This window comes from Falco biarmicus, chromosome 8 (assembly GCF_023638135.1).
Source record: "Falco biarmicus isolate bFalBia1 chromosome 8, bFalBia1.pri, whole genome shotgun sequence".
NCBI lineage: Eukaryota > Metazoa > Chordata > Aves > Falconiformes > Falconidae > Falco > Falco biarmicus.
In genome coordinates, this window is record NC_079295.1 from 15,675,250 (window position 1) to 15,690,046 (window position 14,797).

A 14,797-nucleotide genomic window follows, 5' to 3' on the forward strand; every position below is an offset into this window, starting at 1 on the left:
AATGACATTAAGGTTGCTATTCCCCTCAATAATACTAAAGAGATTCCAGGTTAAGATCAGTAACAAGTCTCTTCAAAGAAAAAGTCAGATTATTCATTAAATAATCTTTCTTGATATTATTTACAGGGTATTCAGCAAAAAGCATTGCATTACGGCAACATTAAGGAGGCATTATTTAAGCCACAGAAAGTGCAGGTAGTGAAAAAGTAAAATTTCTCTTAAGTACCACTGACTGTCTGCCATCCTTCCCCTACGCTTTACAATGCACGTTTAAGTCCAGGTTTCCTGGAGGCCTCTGATAGCGAGGCAAATGATTGCTATTGAAAAACAAAATGTATTCAAGGTAAAGCAGGTGCTTAAGTGCTCTGATGGATCTGGGCCTAAAAATTCAAGCTGTAAACCCCAACTCAATTTCAACTCACTAATTGAATTTGTGGTTTTTTTTGTTGTTGGCTTTTTTTTTTTTAAAAAAAAAAAAACCCTTCCTTTCATCTCAAACAGATCTGCTCTTTGCTTTCTGCCATAGAGCGTGGTGCAGTCAGTACCGCAGCGCAGCCTGTTCCGCTGAGCTGCTTCCACTTGCCATTCCAGAGGGGGCTGCCGCGTACCACACGGTATCCTTACAGAAAATGCTCAAAACCAGCATGGGTGTATTCAGGCAGCCTAAATTCAGCCTAATTCCCTAGGCAGTGAGAAACTCAGATGCCTTCAGAGACCCCATCAAAGCTAATCAGAGGACTACCAGAAGTCGAGTCTGCCTGTAAGAAACAGTACGCGCAGCAAAGCCACACAGGATTTCTGAGCACAGCTGCTGGAATCCTTAAAGCTTTTAACTGATTTTGGAAATCTTTAATTGCTTTACATATAGTTATAAAGTGTGTTTGCTGTTTGAGGATCTTTGGAAAGACTGCTAGTATGTCCTTTCTTCGACTCGTTTTGTCCCAGCTATTGTTTTGGATGGTTGATTTCAGTTCAAAAGCGTATCTATTACCTCTTCAAGAAAGCAAAACAAAGGGAAAAACTGTGACCATACCATACTTCTAAAAATACATTCTTTTTATACTGAAGACATCTCAGTTTTCAGTAAACAAATATTCCTTTTCTTTAAAGCATAACATCTTAGACCGAGCCAAAATTCACACAAAAATGCTAAATGAGGAACCAAAACCTGGTGACACATGGGTATGTACAACAGCACACTAACACTAGATCCAAGCAAAAAGCCATTCACATGGATTTTCAACTGTGAAAGCCTGCCGAGATTGGTTTTGTTTGCCAGGTTTTGTCATGATCTACAACAGACTACTCTCAAAGTACTTCACCTGGAAAACAAAGGCAATTTTTCTTCTCTAAATGAAGAAAAGTGCCAGCTACTCAACATCCGAGCACCTCCACTGGCTCGGGATTTTACTTGGTAACCTGGGCTGGGTTTTATTCACACATTTACTGCCCTCTCTGCCTGGAACTGGCTGCCAATTTCCAAGGTGCTGTCTCAGACTGTCTAATGCACAGATCCAATCTCCTTGCTGAATTACACCTGGAGTGGAACAAAAATGTCAGATAATTCACTTTCTATTAGAGTTAACACTCTCCTCCTCTTGCTTCCCATGTATGTTATACAGTGGATGTGTTTCCATGTTCTGCTGTTTTTTCAGCTGTTGCAAGCACATGAGCTATCAATTACTCTGTGAACAGAGAGAAGACGGTGACTTGAGGAAGAGTTTCCAGTTTACATGACTCCTCACCTCATCACTGCTCGAACATTTAAATGCATCCTGGTGGGCAGGAGGCCTGAAGCAGAGAGAGATTCCTTAGGCACTCTCCCCCCTGTCATTTCCCCCCTCATCGAATGGTTAATCAAAGCAGAATAACTCTTTAAACTAATACTTATTCCAACAGCTGTAGGATCTCACCGGCCCACACGGAACAGAGTGCAGCAGTGGAGGCCACAGCAATACCAGGCAGAAGGTATGAGTTCTGTCAACATCTCTATAGCCAGATTAAGTTATGTTTGGCAGACAAAGTTTTTGAGTACAGCAAAGACACTACCATTACTATAAAGATGTGGTTAAGTTTTTAGTATATGCATTATGGTATTTAATATATTTCTTAAATAAAGCTTGCTGAAAGTCTGACTAATGGCCTGTATCACATACCTACAAAGTTTTGCTAGTGTGTTTCTGGCATATCCATGACAATAGCTTATGCAGATTTTCCCAAATAATTATCGACAAAAGAACAGTATCACTGTGCATCTTGTGCTTTGTTTATACCAAATTTTAAAGAGCTGTTCTCGTAGAAAATTTGTACAGGTGCTAAGTGACAAAATTAGTGCTAATTTACATAACTATTAAACGCTAGAACAATGCCATCTTTTCCAAGCCTGGAGATGAGGGTAAAGATGCTTAAGAAAGCAGGAATTAATTTTCTTTAACAGAGTACAACAGGAGTTTTAGCTCCATGCTTCCTCTTAACAAAGTTACTGGTCCGTAACCACTAGTGATCTGAATATTTGTAATTCTTCAACAACCTTGAATTACATTAATTTTTAAGTCCTACTTTTACTTCACTTGTATCTGTGGTAAGATGGAATGGGGTGGAGAAGAACATACAAAGCAGGCAAAGATATATTCCTTTTTCTAGGATCTCCAAAATACAGACAGAGACTGCTAACATTGGTGGACAGAGTTCCTGGGGAAAAAACAAATAACCTCATCAGAGTTTACCAAATTACTACCAGACTGACCCATACAGCAAAGAAATGAAGGAATATGCTCTAACAGTGATCACATCTCAGTCTAAATTGACTGCTGACTGCAACTGGTATGAATATGTCCATGGATTATTGGTCAGGCTTACACTAGCTTCTACAATATTTCTTGCAGAATAAAGTGTTAGTCAATCTGTAACAATATACCCAAAGCATGACTTTCTAAAGTATCAGTTGAAAAGCAACATAAAAGCCTTAGGTGAATATATGGGCAAAGAAAGTTGGACAAAAATCTCTAGAATTTAGAATATTCTCTTGATATGTGTTTAAAAGGCTTCTGTGCAGAGAAATTAAATGTCACCTGCTTGCGAAATGGAAGCAGTTTGGCTGCCAATTGTATGACCTGTGTTGAAACAGCTGTTCTAGCAACTGATTTTACTATTAAATTCTTCAGTGATTCTCTTAATCCCAAATTAGATACCTCTTTCCTTTAATCACCAGTTTATATAAAAGCTCTCTTCTCACAAGGCAGGGTTTCACCAAGGATAACAAACAACTGCAGGTCTTCGTAAAGCACTGCTCTTGTGTTTCTCTATGGCTCACATCTCCCTCACCCTGTTTCTTATTTCTCAGTGGGTGGCACGCTGAGTGCTTATGACTCTGTCCCCTATGTGTCTGTAAAAGAACCCAGAACTATATTTGAGTTCCCGAGATTTCACAGCCCATCATTATCTTGCAGCATTCAATTAAGACTGTCCACATACAATTCACTTTCCTGCTTCATCAGTATAATCTTTCCTTTTTCTAGATACATACATAAGAATACCTATAAATGACCCACTGAAAGTGGCTTGCCATTAAAAGCTTGAAACTTGCTACCATGACAGTACAACTTCCTTGTTCTTTGTAACACCTTTCCCGTTTGTGGTGTGTGGTTTTTTTTTGGTTTTTTTTTTTTTTTTTTAATGAGCCTGCTTTGCAAAGATTGGAGGGAGACAAAGGATTTGGCTGGATTATGCAGAACTAACTGCAGCCTGGCTCTGAGCAACTGGTGCCATCGCAAAGCTGCTGCTTGCTTACAGGAACCTAGCTGAGCTGTGATAGAACACAGGAGGTTCATGCACAACCCTGTGAGAGCTGCAGGAAGCTCACTCAAGAATCCTGTTCCAACATCCTCAAAAATCACATATATTTACACCTGATGCTGTTGGCTTCCCACATTTCTCCTTTGTTAGCTGTTTTTAAAGCATGTTTGCTGACAACCACCTTTCAGCCGCACCTCCAGACCTATTCATCAAGGGAAAGACAAAGCCAAGAACTGCAGTGCAGTTGTCTTATTTTACAATGCACTGTCTCACAGAATAAAAAACTTATTTCCACATTTTTGCAGCCTAGAGTCCACACTTTTTCTGAATTATAACACAACAGAAGCAGCAACGTTTTTATTCCAAATATCTGTACCTATAAAGCAGCCAGCTGAGCTTCCCAGCCTGTTGGTCTCCTGAGTGATTTCAATATCCATCTCAACAATGCAATGGATAGATTTGCATTTTGTAGCACAAATCTTATTCCCCAGGTTTCACTCAGCACATCACTCTGTTGATGCACTGGATGGGATATATGCTTTTTTTTTTTTTTAATTTGATGATCTTCTTTTTAATTTGCATTCACTTATCTTTTTTCCACAGATCCTTCTTCTCAACCTAACCATTTTGTACTGACACTTCTTTCTATCATTAATATTTTGTTCCCTAACAGTTGTTTTGTTCTTTTACTCACTGGAGGCATAGTTAATACAGTTTTTTTTCCGAGGCAATGTCTCCATGCCTTCATTAAATTTTATAATATTAATTCAAGCCTTTTTATTCAAAGGCAATATTTTCCTCCACCTCCTGTATTTTTAAGCTGAACTTGGTGCCCTTTGTTTGAGTGGGAGGTCCTTATGCCTGGTTATACACTAAAATCCATACCAGATCCATGTTTTTTGTAAATGTGACACTTGAATGTATTTTTATTTACTCCAGCTAGTACCTCCTTGCAAAAAGCTGGCTGTTCAGTTTCAAAATATTAATTAGCTTTTAAACTATTCCACATTGTATTAACTGGGTTTTTTGCTGTGAGGAGTTGACTGACTTATTAAAAAAATTGACAAAACCCACCCCTGTCTGCTACCTCCTACATTTCCAAAGTATTCTTCTGGGACATCTGGCTTTTAGTGTTCTTTTCAAGCTATGTCCTACTTGTTGCAGACGTTTTCTTTGGTCAAATTTCTTTAGTTATTCCCATGGAAATTACAGAGGTAGCCTGCCAGCTGCAATCCATGATTTGATGTCATGAACCTCGACCTTTCTGACTTTCTAAAGTATACCTTTTCAGTATTAAGACTTAATTTGGTTTGGATAGAGGCATCCCGCTCATTTCAAGTGATATTTCTACTTTATTAGAAAGCTGGAGGTATGTTTTACAACCAAATCTCCTTCCTTTTGAATTCACCATAGAGATTTCTGTAATTGTGATCCTGTTAAAAATTTTCTTTCCTCCTTTCAGCAAGTCTTAAGAGAAAGACACAAGACCATGTTTTAAAACTTCTACAGTACACTGATCCTTTCCCACCTGCTCTGCTTTTAATGCCCAAGACTCCCTGTAGAAGGTACACACAAGTTATTTATAAACTCTGCACGTTACTGGACAAATGTATTTCAACAACATACACAAAAAAAGCCTTCAGACTTCACATACAACACTGAGGTGATATTAATACCATGGCACACTGCAGCAGAGGAACTGAAACTGAGATAAAACAGAACAAGTTGCAACAAGGCACTTCCAGCTTTCTGCTGCACGTATGTATCACAAATCTGGTGTCCTGCTATGGATTTGGATGCTGTCCTCCTTGAAATACAATGACCTCCCTGACATCTCAGAGATGCTGGGCAGTTTCCACAGCACTCAGTTTTATTATCTTGCAGAGTTAAGTGAAGTTAGTTAAGCAAATCTTACACTGTTTGATATCGGATATAGGCTAATTTTTTAATGAACACACCACCTTGGTTCCCAAGCTTGTGCTCTAGCATGTAAGAATGACCTTCTTTGCCCGTATTTCACCTTGGCTATTTATTGCAATGTAACTTGGAGGTCCTTGAGTAGGACCAATATTTCTATTAAACCCGACTCTAAATTCATCTGCCAGGACTTAAGACCCAACTAAAACCATACACATTTCATTTATAATTAGATCACCACCCTGGAAGATATATACAGACAAGATTTTGCTGCATTTTCAATGAAAGTACAGCTGTCAAGATAAAAATAATATTTAAAAAATATTCCTGAGTTACTGATACTACTTTAGATGATTAAAACAGAAGAGAAAGTTAATAATCAAGTATACTGTAGAACACATTGTTTGAATATTACTTACATTTCACATGACTAGGATGATGAATTTAGGTGGGCCACTCGTGTTTGTGCGCTACTTAGCTCTAATCCTATGTAAGACTCCAAATTATCAAGTCTTCTTACCTTTGCAGTTATGTCAGGGGAATATTAAAAAAATAATGGTTAGTTTTGAAAAATTAAAAAAGTCCACTCACAATTAGTTCTCAAATCTTTCTCTTGACCCTCTTTTAATTTTAATCAATATGAGAATTGGCGGAGATACAGACTTTTTCCAGCTACCTGGAAATACAGAATATTTTCCCATCATCCTGCCCGTCACTGTTTTCTACCACTTTGAAGGGAAAATCTGGGCATTACTAAAAATATTGTGTATTACTTTATGCATCAAAAGTTATTAGATTTGCTTTGTAACTGCATACGTCCAGCAAAGCGGTTTCACTGACAGACCATAACTTTGGTGATTCTGTACTGGGCTGATAAATAATTTCACTGCCACTAAAGTTTTGGCAAACTCCCCCCCCCTTTATAAAAATATATCTGCAGACGCTTTTTTTAACCAGGCAAATGATGCTCCAATTTAAACAGTGCTACAAGGCAGCAATGGCATTCCCTGTGACACCTGCAGTCTGCATCAGCATTGCCACCCCCTGCCTGCCATAAAGCATAATTTTGAGCTAAAAAACCCCCAAACACAAATTCAGTAGAGCCATGTAATGAAGTCCACCAAAGAGAGGAACCGTGGAAAACTGAGAGGCAGACTATGGCTAAGAAGTTTCTGAGCGCTAAGAAGGTCCCTGGAACACAACTTGGCAGAACAGCAGCAGTATTATGGGACAGAGCAACACTATTACTATGAACCACTGTGCCACTGCATGGCACTTGGTCAGTGCAGATGGGCCAACATCAAAAAAACAACCCGAACATCACATCCCTCAGCTGATGGCTATAATCACGACTGCACTGCTGCGTCAATGCTGCATAAAGTACTGTGGAATGTCAAGGAAGAAGGTAAACGAAGTATACAAAATGAGAAGAGGGACAGATTTTTTCAACATGGGATGGAATAAGTTAAACCAAAGTGATTTAAAGAAAATAAAAAGTGTTTTAACCCAACAAGCAGGGAATTTTGATTTAAATAATTGATTTCAAATCTTGCTTTTTCATCTGTGATCCTTGGTTAGTCAATTCCCATAGGCTGGGACTGCTCTGACAAGGTGATTTACAGCTAATTATAATCTGCACTAAAATTGTGATTTCTTTTTGTTAACTAGGAAAACACACACTATATATATTGAAGTTATATCAGTATATTAATTTCAGATTCTGCTAGACAATGGTAATGATGACTTATTTAACAGGCAACTTTTTCTTGTCATTTGTGCTAAGTCACTTTCTGATGATGTTTTTGGGATTCGACTAAATTACAGAAATCCTGCATTTTGAAATAAACTTGGGTAGTAAAATAAAGGCAGAACACTCAAGTGCAAGAAAAAACTAATGAAACTTACCAAGTAATCCATTCCCTCTGTTTGAGGAATCTTATCTCTTCGTGACACAGGAGTTACAGAAACTTTGCTTTTGATCCAAAGAGTTGGAAATGTTTTTGACTCGACTCTAGAGGCTACCTCATAAATTGACTGTACGGGGACTCTGGTCCCTTGAGTCAATGCTGTTTCATGCTCTATAGTGTAAGATCTAAGTGCTAATTTATTGAAAGGGAGGCTAAAAGATAACATAAATGATCACTGCATAGAAATACTGAAAGGGAAGCTTTTTGCGGGCTTGGCTCTTAAATCTAGCAGAAAAAATATTTACCAGGGTATCTAGAAACTGAAACTGGGTAATTTCAGACTTAAGAAAAAAATAAAAAAGGCATAATCTTTTTAAACAGTAAAATAATTAACTTTTGAAGAATGTAATGAATTCTCCACAATGTGACATTTAAATTTGAGGTTAGATGCTTTTTGTAAATACATTTATAAAAGTAATGTGACAGATCAAAATTGGAATTCAGTTTGACGCAAAACTGTAGAAGGTCCTGGAGGGCTCAGGCAAGGTGATCAAAACTGTCCTTTCTGGCTTCCTACCCAGAAGTGGAGTATGTGCTGCTTCTAGCTACCGCCTTAAGAGGTGCAAGTTGCACGGTCAACCTGAAGAGAAGCTTCCGGCACGGCAAGACTACATGCTGCCGCTGTACTGCAAGGCTAGTTCCTTAATACCTTTGCAAGTTTCCCAGTTTTAAGATGCATGTTACATTTAAGACAGATATTCCTGTGAGCCACTTACCAGCTTGCTCAGCGGTCTCCTCCCAGCCACAGCAATACAGCTCCACGCAACTACACAGCCTGAACTCATTTTTCCAGGCTAGCAGTTATTTCCTAAGACTCTTCCTGCCTTTCCAGCCCCACCCCTTTTCTCAACAAAAACACACGTTTTTCAGTTACATGAGGATTCCAGAGAAAGTCTGGATATTAGCTTTCCTTTGGAATCAGCATTTCTTACCAGGAAGATGGCTGAGCTTCCTAATCTACGCTCATCATGTCACCAGTGTCCTGTCTCAGTGTCTGACAGTCTGCTTTTGGTCACAGCCAGCTTTTCCATCAACACAGAAAAGAACGTGTCCTTGAACATGAGATTTCTCCAAACAAGGCTGCCATTGGCAAGACTGTGATTTACATTAAGACAGACTTACACAAGAGCAAGCTCAAAAATAAAACTATGAACAAACACAGCAGCTGCAGCTTCATATCTATTCCATAGTTTCATCAGGAAAATATTCTGGATTACACCAAAAAAGCAGGCATTAAAAATTGTTTGAAAAATACAAATGTTTTTCTGGCTCTCACACCCTTGCCTTGCTGCTCTTCCCAAAAGAAGAGGCTAAGAGGTTTAAGAATCAAGCCATTCTCCTAAGCAGGAAGATTTAACATTGCTTAATACTACTACTCAGCACTACTTAGCCGTAGCCCCAGGGCAACATGTAAGTATTGAGTGCAAAGAACTGTATCTCTCTTGCAAAGCCTTCCATTCTGTCTTTCCCACTTTGCTGCCTTTCTGCAGACAGAACAGCACAATGTAGTGTGAGATGAAGACCTGCCACTCTCCTGCCACAGCCACTTATCATCTAATTCAGATGTTTGCCTCTGTAGACGTTTCCAAACCAAGTCTACAGATTGGCATTATTTTACCTAGGAACTTAACTACGGAACTCAGCTGGCCAGTCATTAAGGCAGTCACATACAAAGCTTTCCTCCAAAGGCTGCTGCTTCCCATTTCCAGCTTTTAATTAAAAATGTAACCTTACACAGGAGCAGATCCTCCACTCAAAGGCAAAAAGGGTGTCAATGAGCTCAGTGAGACTGGGGCACTGGATTTCCTGCTGCATCTACTGGAAAGGCAAGCACATTTGACATAGCTAAATTCTTCAAATACATATTTGAATTTGTATTCAAATAGGCCAAATACAAAAATTAATTTGGCCCATAATATCTAGGCTTAAATTAGCAGCTTCAGACAAAGACAGAAAAATACAAAACAAAAGGGCAAAGCAGCAATGACATTTCAAAACTTACTTTTACAACTCAGCAGCAGATATGTTTGGATGCTGCTGGCAATCCGACGACTTCATGAAGGATGTGTGCCTTTACACAGGAACAGGGTACTGCCTTACAGGCACCAGACAGTCATAAAGCTATCTGGCATGTGATTATTCCTCCTTCTTTTCCAGTGGGGAGGAAAACCAAAGCTCTCTTATGCAATTTATCCATGCCCACACACACTGGCATGACTCCTGCTGGCTTCCAGGTAAGCAGAACAGTTTCACTGCGTAGGTCCCAGCTACTCTCGATATAGTACAGATTCCCTCCTCCCTCCTCATACAGTAAACCTGGCTGCACTCCAAGCACTTTTCCTTGTGTGTGCCACACCAGAGCAGCAGGCAAAGGCTGTATCCTCCTGGACTCAACACAATGTTGCAATAAGAATCTGTTTCCCAGCATCTACAACCCTCACCTGAAGCCTCTGAGTGTCTCTTACTAAACTGGACTTTACATGGCTAAGTGTGCAGACCATTATATCCCACATCCATACCAAATGCAGCTCAGTGGTTGGAGCAAGATGAGGACAGGACAAGACAAGGAGGGGAATAAACCCAAGGGCAGGAAACCATGAACCAGTACTAGAATGCTGGGGGGAAGAAAGCTGCTCTCTGACGAAATACTACCCTCTGTATTTTTTACCTTCCTATTTCTTTCTCTTTTTTTTTTTGCTTTAATAATGCTGCCCATTACAGTAGCATTCATGCATCCTCCACTGAGAACAGGTTGGCAAATGGGTGGGTTTTTACCTGGATTCCTCTATACTCCTGGGCAGTCAGCCACAAGAACAAAAGAAATCACTCATTTCCATTAGTGGCTGGCAATGAGACTGCATCCCCTTCTTCTGGATTTAGACTTCACTGTAGCAATCTAGTCATTTGTGACTGCCAGCGCTTAATTACTGCAGTAACGTGAAACCGCGAAACTTACAAAACCTAAGTATAAAATGCAGCAGCCACTTGCTGGACCGAGGCACACCCGAAGGTGTGCTGTTCCAAAGCTCTGCTCCTGCCAGGGTGGAAACCCTCTGGAGCCGCAGCAGTGGCACGGTGGCTGTGCGGCAGTGCGAGTGTTCAGGTCAGGAAGCACACACCACCCCGCTGAAGTGCATGCCCTCTCACTTCCAGCATAATCTTCTTAAGCACCGAAAGAAATGACACTCTTCACACCGATCTTGAAAAGCTTATTGAATGTTTGGATGACTTCCTAAATGGCGAGTCCCAGCCAGCTAAATACTCAAACCTGTCGTAAGAGCTGGAGAGTCATGTTTCTAGCAAGCTAAATGGAGATTTTGGGAAGAAGTGAAATTCATGACCTGATTCAGACAGACCTACCTTTTTTTTTAAAAAAAAAAAACACCACCACAAAAACACAGAGTGCAGAGGTGAGCATTACACACACCTAGGGGACATGCCGAGGATGCAGTGGGTTTGAAAAGGAACAGGACAGAAGGAATACAGAGAACACTGCAAGGGCACATCTGCATCTGCGCACATCTGTTGCGCTCGCTTCTGGTCATCCTTACTTGAAAGGAATACCAGTGAAATAAAAAGAACTCTGGGTAATGGAAGTTACTTCACTGGGAAGCTTCCATTTTAAAGGATTGAAAAAATAAGGTTGGTTAGCTTGAAGGGAAAACAAATAAAAGGACAGATGACACAGGAATACGAAAACTCATATACAGTTACATTGGGCACCAACTGCTAATTTATTCTTGTAATCCACAAGATAGAAGTTTAAAATAGATTAGAAAGCGTGTACGTAACTAAACTACAGCTAACTAACCTGCAAAAATCACTGCTAAAGGCATGACAGGAGACACGAGTGTTGGAGGACTATGAAAAAAGATGGCTATTTACCAAGGAGAGGAAGAAATATCCACAGTCAGTCAAGAAACACATACAGGACAAGCTGCTGGAAAGCAGGCTTCTGTTAGGAAAGCCAGTTACCACACAGGACGAATTTCCAAAATGATGGCTGACACATATATTGTTTGAAGACAGTAACTAAACTACAGACACATCCTTTGGCCTTTGGTTTAGAAACTATGTACATTAAAAATGCCTACAAACATCCAACAATGTTTTGTGAGACAGCCTTTATATATCGGTTTCCAAAAGGAAGATATTCTTTGTATTTTCATCTGGAATTGGACACAGCATTACATATTTATCAATCAATCTCTCCAGTGATACTTCTGAATGTAAATAGCTCAGTGGAAAAAGAAGCAAAAAGAAACTATTCACTGTTTTTCTAAAAGCCAGCTTTTTTCACTACTCCACTGTGAAGAAATCAAGAATTTCTGGCTTGGAAATAGCTAGTTTTGCTTTACTTTTTACAAATTATCTTGCTTGTAGGTCCGGAGTAGTGGACTGGACAATCCCTCTAAGGTCCTTTCCAGACCTTCAGTTCTAAAGGGGCAATATTCATCTATTTTTGTTTTCCTTCCACTGCTTTCCATTATCTCTTACAGCATCCTCTCGCTCCCCTTTCTGGCTTGCTAAATCTTACACTCTGCTATTAGAACTCCCATAGAAATGAGACTGATTCTCTGAAATGCTTCCTTTTTTGTTATGCCCCACTGGTTTCAGACTAGAATTACTCTTCATTGAGTTGATAAGGATTAAAAATTAAAAAAAGCCCTCAGAGGATTCACTCTCATTTCCACAGCATTCAGTTAAAGCACAGAGATGCTCCACTGGAAAAGGACTGCCAGTCAGGCAGTCCTGGCAGCAATAGCGGGACTTCAGTAGCTGTGGCTGCTGTAGTGGAGGCTTTCCACAGCAGCACTCTGTCAATGACAGCTAGGATTATATCGCTATAAACTCGGTCATTTATGCTCTGCTACAACCTGTTACAACCCTTGCAGAGCCAGCTTCCTCAATGTCATGTTCTCTACCTATGGCTCATGACTCTTGCTGACATGTTCAATGAGAAACCTTTTTTATTTTAAATTAAAAAGTCAAAATTAATAGTACAGTTATAAAGATGGCACTAAATCAGCAGCAAAAGGTGACAAAACTGCAAAATAATCTCTCATGTTGGAGTCGGACATCAGCTGTGGGCTGATTTCCCTACCCATCGGAGGGAAGGTGGATCAGTGTGTGTATGAGGCTCAGTGCTGTACCTGGGTAAGGATGCATACTGCCTTTCCATCCCCTCAAAGTGAAGACTGTATGAGCTCCCATCTGGTCCTTTTCCAGGCACCTGTGGAGAGGAGACTAATTAGAGATGAAGATCAATTATGCAGCTCAGCTACTAACAATGCATCTCAAAACGATAAGCAGAAGACCCATGATGCTGCAACATGCCAAACTCAACAAAAGAGAGGCAGGGGCTCAAAGAAGCTCCAAATCCCATACATAATCTTATCACTGCTAACAAGAAAGGCTTCCATATCAAAGAACTGTTTAGAACACGTACAATCTTCAGAGTCTTTTCCTCCTCTGTGTGCTAGCTAGGATACTCTCTCTCCTTTCCTGGCTGGCCTTCCTCCTAGAATCCAGTAACATGAGGATGTAATCTAATTAAGCACACCCCTTCTGGTTCTAGTGGCATAATTACTTGAATCAAAGCTAGCATCTTAGTACCAAGTTTGCCGTTTTTTCTTCATTTGTGTGTTTTGCTCAAGTATAAAACGTGATATAAACAGGCTTTGTTTTCATTCTTAACACAAATCCAAAAACTTTCCCTAATACCACTGCAAAGCTAAGTACCCAACTGAGAGTTAAGTGCATTTATCATGCTCTGGTGCTGTTTCAAAAGTGAAGCATTAGTGCACTCGGTCAAAATGCCAGCTTGCTACTTGGTTTGTTTTCAAGATGGCAACTGGAGTTGGCTGAAGAGCACAATTCTATCAGGAAGGCTCCAACTGGGGTACAAAACGGTGAACTTCAATGCTTTTAGCACACAGGAGCTCTCCCAATTTCACTCACTCAATGCCTGCTGATGGCCCAAAGTGTTAAGAGCCTTGTTAAAATGGAGCTATTAGTCTTTTCCTCCATAAATGCAGGAGGCTCTGACTGCCTTCAGTATTTCCTACATTAGTATGTGTTCCTATTCTGGTGCTGCTAGAATCAGCAGTTTTATAAAGCAATATACTAAGAGGCCATTTAAAATCCCCTTCCCCTTTTACAGATTAATAGCAGAAAAGAAGATTTAATGCCTTTTCAAACATTTTTAACAATTCATTAAAAAGAAAAGAATAAATCACACCAAGCTTTCAGCCAAGGTCTGATTAGAAAAAGAGAAAACAAACAAAATTAACACATTTTTCACATTCTACAGGTTAGAGTACATTTCTGACAGTTCTGGATTTACACGCAATATGGCATTTTCACTGAAGAGATATATAAGCTTCTGCTATAGCAAAGGTTGTGCACTCTGGTGTAGTAAGTGTTATCTGTCTTGACATAACACTTCTCCATACAATCTCTTGTGGACTCATTACATAAGCCAAGCCCAACGCACAGTGAGGCACTATCCCTTGGAGTCACTAGGCAGGTTTAGGAATTCCTAGACACATACTGTTATGCACCTTGCCACTTACTGAACTTCCAAGATAATCATAAGTGAAACAAATTATTTAGCACAGGCCTATCGCTAACTCCCTTTTATCTGACTCAAAACAGAAAGGAGTCCTCATGGAACTGGTGGCCACAAGAAATAAACATCTCTGATTTGACATGACCCATGCTTTAGCAGTGCCTGACTTTGCACGAGTGAAAAATAACAATAATTGCCCTACATTTCAAAAAGAGGGCTGTAGGCTAAATGGATCATTCGTTCCTTTTTTCCACCAGAAAAAGTGACATTTAGAGAGAATTTATACAGATGGAGTCGCTTAGGTGAAGAGCCACAGCCACTTTGGCTGTTCTTACACTGCTAATTTGATCAGGCTGATAATTTCCCTTAATCCACCAGGTACGCAGTCAAAGAAGAGCCTCCATATTTCTGCTGTTTTATGAAGAAGAATGAGGGGGGAAAAAGTTAAATGTGTAATTTGGTTTGCTCAGCACAAAAGCCATGCAGTATACGGCCTACCTGCGTGGCTGTAGATAGGCTATTAATTATGTGCAGTGGCAAGGTGCAT

General features: G+C 39.9%; 1 protein-coding gene and 1 long non-coding RNA gene across 5 annotated transcripts in view; one reads left to right on the forward strand and one right to left on the reverse strand.

Moving 5' to 3' along the window:
- Positions 1 to 14,797, reverse strand: part of PARD3B (par-3 family cell polarity regulator beta) — a 413,289-nt gene that overhangs the window by 18,090 nt on the left and 380,402 nt on the right. For all 4 annotated transcript variants that reach the window (XM_056349156.1, XM_056349159.1, XM_056349157.1 and 1 more), the window contains one exon: positions 12,833 to 12,912. In XM_056349156.1, coding sequence (XP_056205131.1) covers positions 12,833 to 12,912 — 80 coding nt within the window. The remainder of the gene's footprint in view (positions 1 to 12,832; positions 12,913 to 14,797) is intronic.
- The window catches only part of LOC130153810 (uncharacterized), a 30,445-nt gene that overhangs the window by 9,313 nt on the left and 6,335 nt on the right, over positions 1 to 14,797 (forward strand). The window contains exon 2 of the long non-coding RNA XR_008823508.1: positions 1,900 to 1,968. This is a non-coding gene — a long non-coding RNA (uncharacterized LOC130153810). The remainder of the gene's footprint in view (positions 1 to 1,899; positions 1,969 to 14,797) is intronic.